Raw genomic sequence first — 18,210 nt, 5'->3', positions numbered from 1 at the left:
AAATAGAAATTAATTATTTAGACTACTTTAAAAAATTGAATATAAAAACATAGGTAAATCATCGTACTATTTGAAATATTACGAAAGCATATTACCCAAGTTTCACAATGTAGTCTAGACCAGTTATCAATAATGCGATGCATATTCTATATGTAGGCATTACGATACTTGTGCGGAAGGTTCAAGATGGCTCATCAGTTTGTCCTTTTGGTTTTACTTTGACTCTTAGAGTCTTGCTTTGATTAGGGAGTGCAGCCTGATAGATTTGAACTGTTTTTGTCTTGGGTAAGACCTAGAGCAAGCCTACATTTATTTATAACTGTCAGAGTTAAACAAAATTAAACCTCAGGCTCAGCTCAGTGAGTCGGTCTCATCTCAGTCTCACTCATCTGCTCATTATCATCATCACTCATTCACTGCACTGATCTTTTCTTGGTCTCTCAGTCTCACTCTCACACACACTCTCAGCTCACAACATATCTCAATCTCATTCTTTCTGTTCAGACAATTATTGTCTAGATCTAGGCCTATTGACATGTTCTCTTAGAGTCAGACTCAGTCTCGGGATCATTTCTTGTTTTTTTCTTTCATAAATGACAGTAACTTAGTCAGTGACAACACTAACTCCGGGAAGCTCCGACGGCATCGGCGTCGGAGCTTCCCAGAGTCATAACAACACATGTCTAATTTGGTCTAGACACAGCTCTTTTGGTGCTAAATCAGTAATCTTGTATTCATTCTTGTATTGTAATTTATTATTTAGACGTGCGTCCGATACGGTTAGATTGTGTAACCGGACAGTTGATTTAAAACAGTAATTTGAAGAAGTTTGCATTCAATATTTCATAAATCTTTTAAAGCCAAGGCCAAGGGGAAGTCCAACCAGATATTGAGTTGGTTTTTACAAAAGCAGAAAAATGAGAAGAGAATAATTGGTGACAGTTTGAGCATGCAATATGATCTGATTAGAGTAAGAAATTCTTTACCTTTACGCAAATACTGGAAGAATGAATGCTGATCATATTTAAACAAAGATTGGCAACTCTTTGATGTACAGTTATCTTATTAGCTCCCATTTGCTCTGTACACATCGAGATTATTGGGTATAAAATTGTTAGCGTCACTTTGTTTAGGTCTATTTGATAAACATGAGTTTTTGGCTTACCTATAAACCACATAGACCTACATCCATGACTCGTTTTATTTTTAATTTGAAAGAAGAAACAAAAATTAGGATAAGGGAAATAAATTCTTTCTCTGACTCGGACTTGGTTTGAATGCCTCTCCAATAGATATTATAATAAAGACTAAAATTAGAAGGATAACTAATTTGAAATGTATGTTTTTATGGTCTAGTTACTTTCTACTATAAACTTACTTTCTACCCCAACAAATTCTTAACAGTACTTCTTTTTGCCAAATATTGACACACATCACCTTTTCTAATTTTCTTTTTTGAAACAAGAATTGGATGTGAAGACCACAATCAACGATGCCCAAGGCAAAGTCCAAGAGTTCACAGAAACGGATGAAAACTAGGATGAGTAAAGGAGATGGAGCTGTCTCATCAGAGGACAGAGCTCACCAGAGTGAGGAGATAACAGGAGAGGACTACATCAGCCAACTCTCGTTGGAACTGCTTGAGAAGATCTTTCATTATCTACCCCTGAGGACCATCTTTTCCTGCGAGAGGTTGAACCATCATTTCCAGCTGGCCGTGCATTCGTACCTCAAGGTGGTGAAGGAGATCAACCTCACGGAACACATGTGGCATGGATACGTCCCCAAGGGATTCACCCTGTCCGCTTTCACGAAGATCCTGAAGCGGTGCCCCAAGTTGGAAGTCATCCAAGGACTGCACATCTATCCAGAAAATGCAGGGTTTCATCCCTATCTGAACAGGTCAGATCAGATGACCCAGGGTATCGTCAAGGAGTTAAAGCGATGCGGCAACCTACGGCAGGTGGAGATATCCAGTCTGGACCTCGCGGATTCCCTCGTGGACGAGATGCCAGAGCTGGACTTGGGACACTTCTCCAACAGGGGTGGTTGCTTTGACGCAGACTGCAGGCCGTACTTCACTCTCGTTCCCGGCTACCACATCCGGAAACTGCATCTGACCGGAGTGACGCTTCCAGAGCTGCCAGAGACGCCACACGTGCAAGAGGTGGTCTTGGAATGGGTGGAACTCACCAGTTCTCAACCTTTCCAGAATTTCATCTGTCCAGGACTCAGATCATTTGTGATGAGGAACTGCTTTGGGCCCCTGAATGCTCTCAAGTATGTGGCTCTTATCGACAATCTGGCCAGATGCCTGAACCTGGAGAGGTTGGAATTGGTTCGTGTTCCGTTCCTCGGTGGGCTGATACAACATAAAGTGGAGGAATCTGCACAGGTAGGTTTGACATTTTACATTTTCCTTCAGGATGCATGAACTCCTGCATATTTGATACATATTCACATGTGTCCTAAAATCACATTTATATTGTAAGAAACTGTTGATTGCACGGCTTTCTATGAAAGAGTGCAACAATTTTTTGTGTGGATTGTCTTAGGGGGTTCAAAATTAAGAATAACACAGGCGACTTTAATTCAGTATGCGAATCAAAAAGTTTATAGATATACATGTATCTAGTGTAATGTCTGTTCATAAGATTTTTCATTCTTTACATTATCCCTGATTACCATACACAGGAAAAAAGTAGATTTTAGCACATTACTGATTTACAATTTAGGAATCAATATATCCATGTTTTACAGTTTTTTAAATATTTTTTGAGTAGATCATATTTCATATTTTCACCACCCTCTCATCATTATAATATTCTTTTCCTTTCCGTCTTGTGTAGGAGTGTACTCATGGTTTTCACAATCTGAAAACAATCCTCATCAGCAAGTGCAAGAATATCTCCATGTATTATGTTTCTAAGATTTTTGTTTTAGTAGATCATATTTTCACAACCCTCTTACCGATGTAACACTCTTTTCCTTTCTCACTTGTGTAGGAGTGTACTCATGATTTTCGCAATCTAAAAAAACATTGATTCTTTACATCCCTGATTACCAACCACAGGAAAAAGTAAATCATTTCATTACTGATTTATAATCTAGGAATGAACATCTCCATGTATTATGATTCTTTAAAGATTTTTTGAGTAGATCATATATTCACAACCCTCTCACTATTTTAACATTCTTTTCCTTTCCCACCTTGTGTAGGAGTGTACTCATGGTTTTCGCAATCTGAAAACAGTCCTCATCAGCAAGTGCAAGAATATCTCCAAGTATTATGTTTTTTTAGATTTGTGTTTTTAGTAGATTTTATTTTCACCACGCCTCTCACTATTGTAACACTCTTTTCCTTTCCCACTTGCGTAGGAGTGTACTCATGGTTTTCGCAATCTGAAAACGGTCCTCATCAGCGGGTGCAAGAACTGCACGGAGCAGGACCTGGGCCATCTCCTGCTGGCTGCCTACAAGACTCTGGAGAGCCTCAGTCTACAGCCCTGCCTGACCAGGGACAGTCTCTTCCTGGCGCTCAAAGCCATCGAGAGCAAGTTTTACAATGTCAAGCATCTTCATCTGGGCTATGTAGATCCCTGGTCAAACTCAGGTAGGCCGGCATCCACTTTCTTATCTGTAAAGCTGACTGCAATTCCTACAGTCTAAATACTATACAACCAGAACCTTTCATGGGCTTACTTCAAATCATCAGGTGATCGCGTTGGGTCGGGTGGTCGCATTACCCATCTTTTTGTGAAAACGTGCCCCTTCATTCACAAAATATATGGGGCTAGTGTTTGTGAAATAAACTCCTCTCATCTACAAATGGTCTGGTCTAATTTACCTGACACTTTGTGAAAACTCACGGCAAATATGATTTAAAGTAAGCCACTTTTATGAATTACAAACATTGGCAAATTTTCATGATATCAAATCTCAATTGAGGTTTTTACCCCAAGTCTTGTGATATATTTGATCTAAAGGTGTGTCATGAGCACAAAAACTTGAAAAGGTTTTTTTTTCTTTGTTGTGGAATAATGTTGATCACAATTAAAACAACATAAATGTGACAAATTATTTCATCTATTGATAATCAACCGTGGTTTATGTGACGTTCTCGATTCCAGGGAAGTACTCTTCGACAGACCTGGTAAGCAAAGGTCTGGCTGAGATCAATGAAAACCCTGCTCTGATGACTGACATGGGTATGAAGGCCATGGGCCAGGTCTTTCCTAATCTCACCGCCCTCACCGTCTACAACTGCCCTCATCTCAGATACCCTCGAGGATGGCTGGATGTTGGTAAGCCATCCCCCCATATTTTATTGATTTCTGTTTACCAAGGCCAATATTCATAATGACCTTACAAAGTTAGTTGTTTTAAACTAATTACGTTGGGTTATCTAGTATGTAGTATGTATGTGGTTGAAAACTAGGTGTAGTCAGGTTTTTATGAATATAAACCTTGTCTAGATCTGTTTCTTTCTTTCTCTCTCTCTCGTTCTCTCTCTTTCTCTTTATCACCCTTTCTCTCTCTCTCTTTATCTCACTCTTTATCTCCCTTTTTCTTTCTCTCTTTATCGCCCTTTCCCTCTCTTTCTCTCTCTATCCCTCTCTCATTTCTGTCCACTTACTTATGATCCATATCTTGTGTATAGATCTTATGTCTATTGACCAGGCATTCTAGCCATCATTCTACTCTTCATCACAAGCATTTATTACATGCTTCTAAAATTCTTGAGTACAGATATTCGGATTTTAGGCAACATTGTATAGAGAAAATAGCCAATAATACTTGTTTCATGATATTTAAGATCCAAATATCCAGATATCTTTCAGGAAAAGATATTCAGAGATGTACATGTACAAATTCTTCTTCAATGAGGGGTGATTTTAACTTGGTATTTCCTATGTATATTGTATTTCAGAGCCTGTTGATACCAATTGGTCACAATTGACATCTCTTCATCTTCACCACTGTCATGGGATCCAACTCAACGACAGCCAGTCTCTTTCTCACTTCATAGAGTGGCTCCCGAACCTGGAGGACATCCACCTAGAGCGTATGTTTCCCAAGCCGCCCAAGGGCTGCTCCAGGGTCGGTCTGAGTGCAGGGACGGGGATAGGTGTGTCATCAGCTCTGGTGGCCATGCAGAATCCTGGAGCACAGCATCCTCCTCAGCCCCAGAACCAGGCTGAGGTCCAGGTGCCAGACGTAGTAGCACCGATCAACCAAGAACCACTGAGGCAGCAGCAGCAGGGCAATCCTGACAGGGGGCCACACAGACAGATCCAGGATGTTCCTCCACAGAATGTGCAACAAGTCCAAGTGCAAGTGCCAGAAAGACAATCCCACCGGATACAGCCAGCTATGATGGAGAATCCACAGGAAAGACCAGAAGATCACCCAGCTGGTCAAAATAACGTTGCACCACCAAATGCATCAGCATCATCATCTTCATCATCATCTTCAAATGTTGCATCGTTAAGAAACTCAGAAAAGGCATCCACTTCTATGGATGTGTTTGGGACATCAAGTGACTCGCAGGAGAGCAAGCCTCGGAGTGTGTGTAAAAGAAAACATTCCTCTATATCGGTAGGTGTTGACACAGATGAAGCCGAAATAGGGATACACTGTGATGTTACATTTTCAGATTCGGTAGCTAGGGAATCAACGGTAGATGAAAATAGGACAGATCAAAGAGATAAAGTAGAGAATGCTTGTCGAGCAGTCCAAGGTAGTGCGACGGACCAAGCTCCAGAATTCAGTCCAAGCGTGCAAAGCACCCCACCTAAGAGGAACGTGCGAGATGCTTCCACCTCGGCTATGTCGATGGCTGGATCGTGCCCCATCCACGGAACAATGATGCAGGAACTAAGCAACGATGACGATGATGATGAGGACGATGACTTCTCCTCTCTTCCATCCATGCCTGACGAAGGCGACGAGGCTGTTGATGGTACCTGCCAGAGTGTTGGTGTCCAGGTGCAGAGGGACAGCCAGTCCTCCCCTCCGGACCCCAGCCCCATGATGTGTGACCAAGCCACCAGTACTAGCGACCCTGTTATGGAAGCTGACCCGGTCTTGGTCTTCAGATGCGACTCGCAGTCCTTGGCGTCTGCGACATTGGATGACTGCGGAATCTCTCATATTGATGTAGAGGATTGTCCAAACCTCAAATCCATCCAAGGTAAAGCATCCACCAGATGTAGCCCTCCATTGAACCAACTTTAAAGTTGCTTAAGCGTGGGTATATAGAGGGCAGCACATGGACGTACACATAGGAGCGTAATACCCATTGGCTCAGTGTTCTGTAGTGATCGGGAGTGATCCCCAAGTTGCCTACTTCACAAACGACTATATACCCACGCTTGAGCAACTTTAAGATATGACATATCATCCAAATGCCTCATTATAAATGTGTTTTTACTTTATATAGATACCATATAACATTTTCAAGTGATAGTGAGATTGGTTGAATTGTACTTTCATCTGTTTTTAACTCCTTTACATTCAACAGGAAACGTTGTTGAAGCACAACAAGTATCATTTAGTGTGTTAAAAAGGCCCTCTTTTGCCTTTCTCTGTTTTCTACACATGTCTGCTTGAGAAGTGCAAAACGGTCATGATTCTCTTCAAGTTTCCTGCTTTTTTTTGCTTTTCTTGGTTATCTTGCTGTCAGTGATTACTTCATTGTTTAAAATTTGTTTAATTTGATGCCTAGTAAATCACATATACCCCCACAATCCAGGGGTGTATGTTACTGTTCTTGTAGTACCATAAAATTTCATGAAAATATGAAAACTAATGTAACTCATTGTGTTCAAATGTTTCTGAAACTTATTATGTACATGAATTTGCATCATTTTTAATTTACCCACAAGAATATTTCATTTCTCTGGTTGACGTCACTAGGTCACAATCTGCCGATCTTCAAGCATCTCAGTGTGTCCGACGTCCATTGCAACCTGAGCAGAGTTCAGTTTGAACAGTGCCCCAAGATGCAGTACGACTCCATCATATCTGAGCTCGTCCTTAGCTACCCACCTAGACTAACTGATAGATTCATCAGATTCCGTCCAATGTCAAATGTGAGTTGAGTTTGAGTTTAAGTTTGAAGTTTATTATCCAAACAAAAGTACATTAATATAACAATCAAATGTGAATGGTTAACATTGAAAGGATAAATGGGACAGAAATAATTTGTTGAGTTTGGCAAATCGTTTATGTACAACAAAAACAGTGTAGGTCCAAACACGGAACCCTGAGGAACACCACATGTTATTATCTGCTTTATGTAAGTCAGGAGAAAATTTCTGTTGTAGCATACTCCTTGTGATGGGGTTTTCTCACAAGACATTGCTCTAGGTCTGTGTCCTATCTATGTAGTCTTTCTTAATTATATGAAGTTTGGATTTTGAAGGGGTGTTTTAGACTAGCACACATGTGAGGTTCAAATTAAATTCTTTAAATTTGTCATGTCTTGGATTTGTCTTGTTCTATGATTATTTTATGTTCTACAAATTTTATAAGTTCAGGATGTTATGGTGATTTGCATTGTATATCATGACGTTATTGGGGGTATTAACAAGATAGATTTGAATACTTTGAATACAGGCGTCAGTCAGTGAGATCAAGGGAGCCCTTGAGAGTAGACTATGTACCTTGAATCACAATGCCTTACTCATTGTGGATAGTACGACCCCACCTCAGGCTCACCATGGCACAGCGATATGGGACTGGGTACACGTCTTCAGTGGTCTTAATCAGTAAGTAAAAACCAAACACCAAAGTCAATAGGCAGGAATATTTTTTGATCAAAAGATTAAATATTGTGTAGATTTTGTGATTCAAGTCATCATCGTAGTTTAGTTGTAGGCCCTATTCATCTTTTAAAATCTTGTAGTATATATATGTTTCTGCATACATTAAAAAAAAAGAGAGATTTAAGGTTTAGATTTAACAAAAGCAGTAGGTTCCGGTAGCATATTAATACAGGTTCCCCAAGTCAAGAGTTTTCAACAATTTTGTGGATGGATATGATTGTAATTCAAACATAAATTCTGAATTGCCAACCTATGAAAATTCCATTGCCAAGTTGTGTGCACAATTGCACTTTGCAGTATTCTGAAAAAGTTCCTACCCTTCCATGAAAAACAGGGCTTTCACATTAATAATGACTATTGTAAAAACAAATGTATTATATCCAGAGTGGTCTTGTTTTTGTTGCTTTTTGCAGGATCCTGTTATTTGAAAGAGACTTGAAAGAAGCTCATCGGAAAGCCCTCCATGGCTACAATGAGGATGGAATCAAACTGGATCATATGGTGTTTGGTAAGACATTCATTCTTTTATTGGCATCGTTTAACAATGTTAAATCTGAAATGCACAGCCCTACGTGTTATAAGTGTCTGCGATATGGTGTTAAATTGAAGCCCTAAATAAAAATTGGGCTTCAAAATTATCAAAAAGTGCCTCAAAAAAGTAAAAAATCTTCGAGTGACCGGTTTTACCATACTCGTTTTCTCCAATAGACTGTAGTGTTATGAAAACTGTTAGGAAAACACAAAATTTGGTTACGATTTCCAATCATTAATATCTTGATAATCAGACAGGCAATCTGCTTGTAAAAGTCATGGGGTTCCTGACTGACCTAAAGGCTTATAATTATCATTGCAGCATGAGCTAAATCCAGGATTTTGTTTCAAAATCTGAGACAAAGTTATCTGAACCCTTTAAGTGCTAACTGGATTTCGTGAAAAAGGCGTATCTGCTGTACTTAAACCTATACGTGTATGTAAGTTTGTGAAACAAGCAATGAATTTATACAATATAATTCCCTTTGGGTGAAAATTGTGATTGATTTTAAGGAATTTATAAAGCTGGGCTCAACTTTCGTGTATAATGATTTAGTGATTTTGTGCATTACAACACAAATACACAAGACACTACAAGACATATACATTTACAAAATAACAACAACAAAAAAAATTGGGGGGTACTTGAACCATTGACTCGAATATCATGTATTATAAAAGTGTCTGGAATATACAGGAATGATATAGTTTGAGTAATAAAAATAAAAGAAAGTTATTTATTGATTTTCTCCTCTGTTTCTCCTTGACAGAAGACGACAAGCTGGAAGTGATAACAGACCTTCCATGGATGAAACCTCTCCTTCAAAGTAAAACATGGCGGCTGGGGGTCTCTCCTTCATATGGTGAGGATGTAGACTAGCTTTACTTATTATGGTGGCCTAATAATCATTTGATGATTATTATTATCTGTGATTAAATGATGATTAGGCCTTAGAGATAGTAGACAAACTGGAAAAAAGATTAAATGAGCAATAGACCAAATAGGTAGTAGACTTATTTGAGAGTAGACCAAATGACTATTAGCCTAAATGGTCATTAGACCAAATAATTAGTAGACGAAATGATTATTAGACCATGTGGATAGTAGACGAACTGGGTGTAGACCAAACAGCAATAAACGAGGACACCCATAGGCGTTGCTTTTTCTTTCAATTTTTTGCTTTATTGCCAACCCCTAGAACCCCTAAAATTTTAAATTGTTTATATAGAGCTTATGTTTAAAGACATTTAAAAAAACATCTGGACCCCCTTTCCAAAAAAGTTAGTGTGGTGCCCTAGAAAATTTGTATACAGCTAGAATGTATAAAATAATCCTTGAAATACTTTAACCAGCATTCTACAGGCTAACAGATAAGAAATAACGGGTTTGAAGAAGGAAAAAAACAACTTAAAACTCCATGCCTTATTCTGTGCGACTTTGTCAAGTAGTCTACTCACAAGTAATTTTGATGTTAATTGAAGGTGTATTTAAAGTTGCAATATTTCTTTGTAGAAGTAGTATTTGAAGCTCATATTTTAATGCTAGTATACTACAATGACACAAAGCCCATAACATACAGAGCAAAATATATTTTGGCACATATATATGATTGTTACATTTTCAGAATTTTTGTTGTTGTGATGAATAGTTGAGAGGTAATACTACCAAAAAAATTAAGAATAACATTAACAAATATTCAAATCAATATTGTTTTGTTCTTGTAATCCTAGGTAAAAACAGGCGTGAGAACATAGAGGGAATGAGGGAGCATCTTGCCGAGCCCATTGCCACGGCGATACAAGAGAAGCAGAAGATTTTCCCAAGTCTATTCTGCGTGTACATCCAAACATCTGACCAAGATGGCACTTCTATGTACGCAGAGTTCACAACCGATGGTCGTTGATTCGTCTCTCCTTCCTCTGTTCCCAATTTAATTAGTTTGATATTGTGGGAGAGCTGGGACCCGTTTCACAAAGCCTTATTTCAATGACAAATGACAAAAATCAGTGACAAATCTGTTGATAACCAATCAGAAGCAAGGATTTCAGTAGCTTATAACAAAATTTTGTCACTGATGACAAGTTTTGTGAAACAGGGCCCGACTTGTGTATGCAGCTTTTTCAGTGCATAGATAGCTGCGTGGCAATAAATTTCTACACATACTACCGTGAAGTTTAAAATTGCATACCGGTATTGCGTACTGACACTGGTTAGGGGTGCATTTATAGTGAAGAAATGATCATGTTTTCTATTAAAGGTATATACGGAGAGTTGACAACTGATAGTCGTTGATTCGTCTCTCCTTCCTCCGTTATCAATTTACTTAATAGTTTGATATTGTGGGAGAGTAGGACTTGTGTATGCACCTTTTTTCGTTGCACAGAAAGCTGTATGGCAATAAATTTTTACACATTCTACCGTGATGTCTACAATCCCATATGGAGACGCTAGATTAGTGGTGCATTGGTAAAGATATGATCATGTTTTCAATTGAAGGTTCCCCCTCCCCCCAGAAGAAAAATTCACATGTTCAAAGTACATGTAGTTATGGCAATGTACTTCAGTTCAAACCTCGCAAAACCTAGAAGGAGATGCTTGAAGATATGAGAGCATGTTGGGGGCGGTATTCTGAAACTTGTATTATATCTAATATTGTTGTATCTTGGAGGTTAAGATAAAGTTGGTATTCTGAAAATGGTTGTAACTTTTGTCTTATCTTTTGTTGTATCTTTTCTCTCATCTCTTTGGCCACTTGAACTACGCTCAAACCTTTGTGTGCTTGTAATTGTGCATATTATTAATAAAATGGCGCTTAATCCTCATTTGCATATGCACATGGAAGATAATATGACAAGATAATTGGTATTCTGAAAATTGTTGTATCTTTTATTGTATCTAATCTTGCAGTGTATTTACTACAATATTTACAATAGGTAGAGGGTTGTTGTATCTTTCGCTGTAATAATATAATGGCGGCAATCTTCCTTGCCCAGCACCAACTTCGTGCCAACAGACCAGCTAGGAGAAGATTGAATGTGGCGTCAGCTACGTCACTGCGTATATAGTAGCTCATGCATATAACTACATCCCCCCCTTTCATACATAAAAAGAAAGCTTTGTATCCGGAGTGTTTCCTGAATAACAGCATGCATCACTGAATTCATTTTGGCTATTCATATCTATAGGTTTTGATGAATCAGTTTTTTTTTACCCTGAACATGAGAACATAGGTACATATACATGTATTGTTATCTGGTTTAATTTACAAACTGCAAGAAATAATATCACATTATTTCTCAATTAGTCGATCAGGCGTTTTAACCAATAGTCTGATCTGGTGTGATACCCATTGTTTCCTGGTTGATTTTGAGGGTTAGTTTGGTCATTTTCCTTTGGACGTGAGGGTGCTCTGTCTTCAGGGTCCTCTGGTATGTCGAACTGGACACGCTTCTGCGGTTGTCCAAGACTACGCAGGTCTCTTCTATTTCGGCGTAGAACACTTCCATTAGGTGTCTTTATCACGTATGATCTGGGTTCCTGGCACTTTTCAATAACGGTTGCTGGTTTCCACGTTCCAGATCCATGATCTAGCATTGTCACTTTCTGACCCAAGGTCAGTGGGGGTAGATCTCTAACTCCTCTTGCATCAGGTACTTCCTTCTGCCTCTCTTGTCGTTGTTTGAGTTTCTCATAGACTTCATCACGATGTGGTGAGTGATTAATCTTCATGGGTAGGTTACTCCTGAACTTTCTCCCCTGTAGTAGTTCAGCTGGTAATGGTAAACTACTGTCAATTGGTGTAGTTCTTAAACACAGAACGGCAAGATGTGGATCTCTTCCAGTCATCTTTACTTTCTTCAAAGGTGCTTTGACCGTCTGGATTGCCCTCTCTACAAGTCCATTGCTCTGTAGGTAATGAGGACTTGATGTCACGTGTTGAATATTCCACTTCTCTGTAAAACTCTTGTATTCTCGACTGGAGAATTGTGGTCCATTGTCGCTAACAATCTTCTAGGGTATGCCTTGCTCCCTGCCAGCTCTTGACTTTGGAGTATCGGTGCCGGGGCAGAATATAGGGGTTTCAAGGTCCTGGCCTGCACAGCCATTCAAACCTTCTTCACCGATGAAATCGTAGAGTACTTCCTCCCAGTCGGCCAATGGGGGGAGGGGTGGTCCACCTCCTATTCCTCCTGCCTCCCTCTTCCTTTGGGCAGCCCTTCTCTTTACCTTACTTGTTGTTGTCTTTAAAATGATTTGTTATCATGGATCATGTCGCAGAGGGCATTAAAATCATTATACCCTAACCTGTAATTTCTGATGAAATTCTCTTCTGTAGTGTCTTCTACCACATTCATAGAAAACTTTCTTCGGACATCTTCAGCGCTCATCTTTCTGCCACATATCCCGCTTACAACTTCAAAGACCGCCTCCCTCTTCCTTTGGACAGCCTTTCTATTTACCTTACTTTTTCCCATAGAAAACTTTCTTCAAACATCTTCTGCGCTCCTCTTCCAGCCACTTACCCCGCTTACAACTTCCCAGATCGTCTCCCACGCCGTGTTTTTCATGTGATTAGTCAATGTTGAGGATAAATGACTGGTCATGATACCCTTCCTTGAAGCCACCAATGGGTAGGTCCGTCTTATTTTCTTTTAAATGATTCGTCATCACGGATCATATCGCAGAGGGCATTAAAATCATTATACCCTAACCTGTAATTTCTGATGAAGTTCTCTTCTGTGTTTTCTTCTGCCACATTCAATCTTCTCCTAGCTGGTCTGTTGGCACAAAGTTGGTGCTGGGCAAGGAAGATTGTTTGTTTATGATTAATCAGCTTTCCAATGTCCCTGCCAGCTCTTGACTTTGGAGTATCAGTGCCGGGGCAGAATATAGGGGTTTCAAGGTCCTGGCCTGCACAGCCATTCAAACCTTCTTCACCGATGAAGTCGCCGAGAATTTCCTCCCAGTCGGCCAAAGGGGGAAGGAGCGGTCCCCCTCCTATTCCTCCCGCCTCCCTTTTCCTTTGGGCAGCCCTTCTCTTTACCTTACTTGTTGTCTTTAAAATGATTTGTTATCATGGATCATGTCCCAGAGGGCATTGAAATCATTATACCCTAACCTGTAATTTCTGATGAAGTTCTCTTCTGTAGTGTCTTCTGCCACATTCATAGAAAACTTTCTTCGAACATCTTCAGCACCCGTCTTTCTGCCACTTACAACTTCAAAGACCGCCTCCCTCTTCCTTTAGGCAGCCTTTCTCTTTACCTAACTTTTTCCCATAGAAAACTTTCTTCTGACATCTTTGGCACTCCTCTTCCAGCCACTTACCCCGCTTACAACTTCCCAGATCGTCTCCCACGCCGTGTTTTTCATGTGATTAGTCAATGTCTTGGATAAAGGACCGGTGTTGAGACCCTTCCTTAAAGCCATCTCCGACACCAACACCATCACCTCTTCTTTACTAAACTTTTCGTGTTTTTTTTGCTTGTTGCTATCCATCTTTTTCTTCTTATTTCCAATATTCCTGCCAGCTCTTGACTTTAAAGCCCAAGAGGATAAAGGACCGATGATGAGACCCTTCCTTGAAGTTTTCGTTTCTTTTCTTACTAAAGTTTTCATTTCTTTTTTGCTTGTTGCCATCCATCTTCTTTTTCTTATTCTATTAATCCGGTGATGAGACCCTTCCTTGAAGCCATCTCCGACACCAACACCATCACCTCTTCTTTCCTAAAGTTTTTGTTTCTTTTTTGCTTGTTGCCACCCATCTTCTTCTTCTTATTATTCTATTCTTCTTGTTTCGTGTCCATCATCTGATCTCAAATGTTCTGCCAGGCTTTTGCACACTGAAGAGCCTTCTCATTTGCTGCCACTAGGTCTTCCAGGCAGCATTGGTCATCTAGGAGTGGGCATCTTAATAAGTGTGACATAGATTGCGCAGATGTTCCACACTCGCAGTCAGTGTCTGTCTTATCCTATTAATCAGGGTGAATTAACCTTAACAACCAGCTAAGTGAAAACAATATGCCACAGTACTATGCACGAGCTAGATAATTAATTGATGATGACGCGTAATAAACACAATAATCAAATTTCTCCAAAAATTAGTATGCGCGAAGATATAGCATAAAGCACTCCTAGTGGTTGACCTACTTATACCCTTTTCACATCTATTTTTCTTAACCCCGGACTATCCTTAACCCCATACTATCCTTAACCCCATACTATTTTTTTTTGCTGTTCACATCTATTTTCTTAACCCCGGACTATGTGCTTAGCCGGGGTTAAGAAATTTCACGCGATTCACACTACGTTCGCCTTAGCCCCGGACTATTCGATAGCTCATGAATATTAATGCTTTTGCTACCGCGCATGCGCCTTTCGACTAAATGAAGGGGAAAAACCCGCGCGCTAAACTGCATGCATGCGTAACGTGAACTGCATGCATAGCGCGCGATAAATGCAAATTCACGACCACACGACCACGCTGTCTGTGATTGGCTGTTGCTTAGCCCCGCTTCTCCTTAGCCCGGTTCGGATTCACACTACGCAGCTTAGCACCACAATTGCCCGGCTAACCCCGCAATTGCCCGGCTAACCCTGCTATTTTGCAGGGCCAGATAGTCCCGTACTATTTGTGGGGTTAGCCCACTTTGGCAAAACGTAATGTGAACAGAAAGCCGGCTAAAATTACCCCGGGTAATTGGTGGGGCTAAGGAAGGAATTGGTGGGGCTAAGAGCCCCCTTAGCCCCACCTATTTCCCGGGGTTAAGCAATATTTGGTAGATGTGAAAAGGGTATAAGTACTTATCATGCTTATTTAACATAGATCTTGATTGGTAGGGTCCACAAGAATGGGTGTGTCAAAGATAAGATAGATGCGGTCCTTCAAGAGATAATAGACCGCTACAACAATATAAGCACTGTATTATCTCTGGAAGATACAACAAAAGATAAGACAAAAGATACAACAATGTTCAGAATACTGCCCCGGAAGTCTTGGAGAAGAGCCACAAGGGAAATGAAACGTGTGAAAAAAGTGGATACTAAATATTTCATACATTTAAAAACCTGCTTTAGTGACCAACCGTCTACAGACCACATCTTTTTCTCCCCTCGAAAATGGTTTCTCATTGAAACATGTACTAACGGAACCCGTCTTCAAAGACCACATTTTGTGTTTTCCTTAGGCGGTTGCTATATACAGGTTTGCTGTATATGTATTCACCAGGTTCATCACATTAGTGCGATCCAATGGAAATAAGTTGAATCCCACCCCAATATATTTTGTCCTCCTGGAGTGCTTCCCAAACAGTTTTATTTTAGTGACTTTGCCATGTGTTGTCATTCAAGTTGTCAGAATGTGCATAGTAGATTCAGATAAAACTTTTCATGAATGCTGCAGTGCTGTTATCTATTTTTTGCTGAAATGGTTTTTATTATAGAGAGAAAACCAGGGCATTGTTGCACAAAATGCTCCAATGTACAAGCTACATGTTTGCAAATGGATATTTCCCTCGTTAGTCCTCTTATTAACTTGCACAAGTAGCCAATTTTATCTTTTTACTTTTTAAAATCTCTTGTAATTTAATATTTGTGCACCTGTCACTTTGATCAGACAAAAAAAGAACAAGATTTTATAGGAATGATTGAGATAACAGAGTATGAATACTGCATGTAAAGTGTTAGCCAAGGAATGGCTAATTGACATAATAGTGAGCATTGAATAATTATGTACACAAAAGTACATTTTGCTAAGTTATATTGGTACGACAGATGAGGATTGATATATATTCATTGGTTAAAAATGAAATTTAGACCATTAGAAATTGATGTTTCTATTGTGGTCACTGCTGTGCAGCATCATATATCTCACTTAAATAAATTACGATTGCCCCCCAAAAAAATTGCTGTTCTAATCGTATTTGTTTCTCATTGGCATTCTAAACGATTTATGTATTGCAATACCAGATTTCATATTTAACCCTTTCTGGACTTTTTGTAGTTGGGTTCATTAACTTTGTTATTGAAAGCCCTAAAAAAAATTACCAGATGCACAAGTAGAGAAGGCAAAAAATTCATCCACACACTGTACCCATTTCTGTTTCATTAATGTATTGTGTTTGATGCAAGGAATTTTCAAAAGTAAAATAAGGTCTAAAATTCTAGAATTGGCAACATCATTGTTTCTTGATCAAATTGTGCCATTTTAAAAACTTTTCAACATATCTTGCCCATGCATATTGTTTTCAGAGAGACAGAGACATAACACATAATTTCTACAATGTAGCAATGAAAGAAAAATATTATTATTGCCAATTTGAAGAACAATTATGTAATCAATTGTGCCCTAAAAAATAAATCCTATCCCGAAAGGGTTAACTTGTACATGTAAATTGTTTACGGAGTCACTGTTAGTAGTGCAAGATATATGCAGCTGTCTTGAACTCATGTTGTGTATCCCTAATAATAGGGCCTTTCAATTTCTCAATACTTTCACAAATTGTTGGCTGCAGTCATAAGAAGATGAAAAGAACTGGGGCCAGCGCCAGTTCTTCGAAACCGTCACAATTCTAAGGTTAATGGGCATCCCATAGAAATGCGTTTTAATTCTACAGCACACGTTTCAATGGGATGTCCAAGAAGTTCGACTTATGATGATTTCGAGAAACAGCCCCCTGGATAACAGTATTAGAGAAGGGTGATCACTAGCACAATTGAGCTAGGTTGTGGGAAAAATTATTTTTGTTGAAGGACAAAAAAGATAGTATAGATACTCTTGAATCTTAAAATAGAGTGATTGATATTAAAGAATACTGGTTCAGTTTCAATATTGGCTTTGAAATAGAATAGAATAGAACACATGCACAAAGTAGTTTAAAGATGATTTCTGGACCAGAAGAACAAATCTAAGGAAACAATTATTTAGAAACAATAATTTATTTCGGGGTTAGAGATACAAAACATATATAAATCTATATTTGGTTATAGTTGAACTGAACTATTTGTTATTAATACAATATCTAGTAAAGGTAAGACACAAGTTATCATGACATAGGTTAATATAAAGATAATATGTTAGTACGATACAAGATAATCAGCGAGGTGTTTGAAAATTAAATCTCATGCATAGTGCAACTCTTCCAAATACAAATATATAAGTTCTTTTAATGTCACTTTTCCTGTGCAGTGTGCAATAATATTTTTCCTTTTTAGTATGTTTTCCTTTTGATAAATCCATTCTACCAATTCAGCAATTTCTTTTCTAGAAGTTGTAAGAACATAAATAATCACACTGGGCAATGGGGAAAAAATAATGCGCAGCTTCAATCATGAACAATTTTTACTGAATAATTCCTCGTTCACTGTTTTTCTTTTCTTTTATTAGCAGGAAAAAGTATATGTGAAAAATATATACAGTTAACAACTAAGTTATTCATACCTCTTGTAAATTTAATGTTTTTGTTTGTTTCCTAACTTGAAAGAATGAAAGGTGAACTGGTTGAATTAGGGCCTTTGTTGAATACTATTAAACGTTTTAAGCTTAAATGTCACTTTCTCAAGAAACATAAATTGGGACAAATCAATTTCTTACATAATTAAAAAATTAAAAAATTACAAAACTTGGTAAGGGTGTGAATAATTTGGTTGTAAACTGTATGTTATGAAAGGCGCTGTCTTTACTGTTGTCGTTGCTGAATATGTATACATGGCACAAATCACAAATGTACTCATGATGTCATCACTTACTCATGGTAGTAGTAAATGCTGCAAATATCATGCTTGTGTATAATAAAATAAATAACAGCATTGAAACAGGGAAATTCGTAGCACCACTGATGTAAAGATACA

General features: G+C 38.8%; 1 protein-coding gene across 1 annotated transcript; it reads left to right on the top strand.

Annotated features, from left to right (window-relative positions):
- The first annotated feature begins 199 nt into the window (after positions 1–199).
- LOC587881 (F-box only protein 38) lies at positions 200–10,582 on the top strand. Its single transcript, XM_030997883.1, has 10 exons — positions 200–285; positions 1,466–2,395; positions 3,379–3,613; positions 4,131–4,304; positions 4,931–6,193; positions 6,919–7,094; positions 7,621–7,772; positions 8,243–8,337; positions 9,131–9,223; positions 10,092–10,582. The coding sequence occupies exons 2-10, from the start codon at positions 1,493–1,495 to the stop codon at positions 10,262–10,264; spliced, it is 3,264 nt and encodes a 1,087-aa protein (XP_030853743.1). The 5' UTR covers positions 200–285; positions 1,466–1,492; the 3' UTR covers positions 10,265–10,582.
- The last annotated feature ends 7,628 nt before the right edge of the window (positions 10,583–18,210 follow it).

This window comes from Strongylocentrotus purpuratus, unplaced genomic scaffold (genome assembly GCF_000002235.5).
Source record: "Strongylocentrotus purpuratus isolate Spur 01 unplaced genomic scaffold, Spur_5.0 spur5_scaffold_4, whole genome shotgun sequence".
NCBI classification, from domain to species: domain Eukaryota; kingdom Metazoa; phylum Echinodermata; class Echinoidea; order Camarodonta; family Strongylocentrotidae; genus Strongylocentrotus; species Strongylocentrotus purpuratus.
The sequence above is the reverse complement of the archived record's forward strand: the minus strand, read 5'-3'. Positions and strand labels throughout refer to the sequence as shown.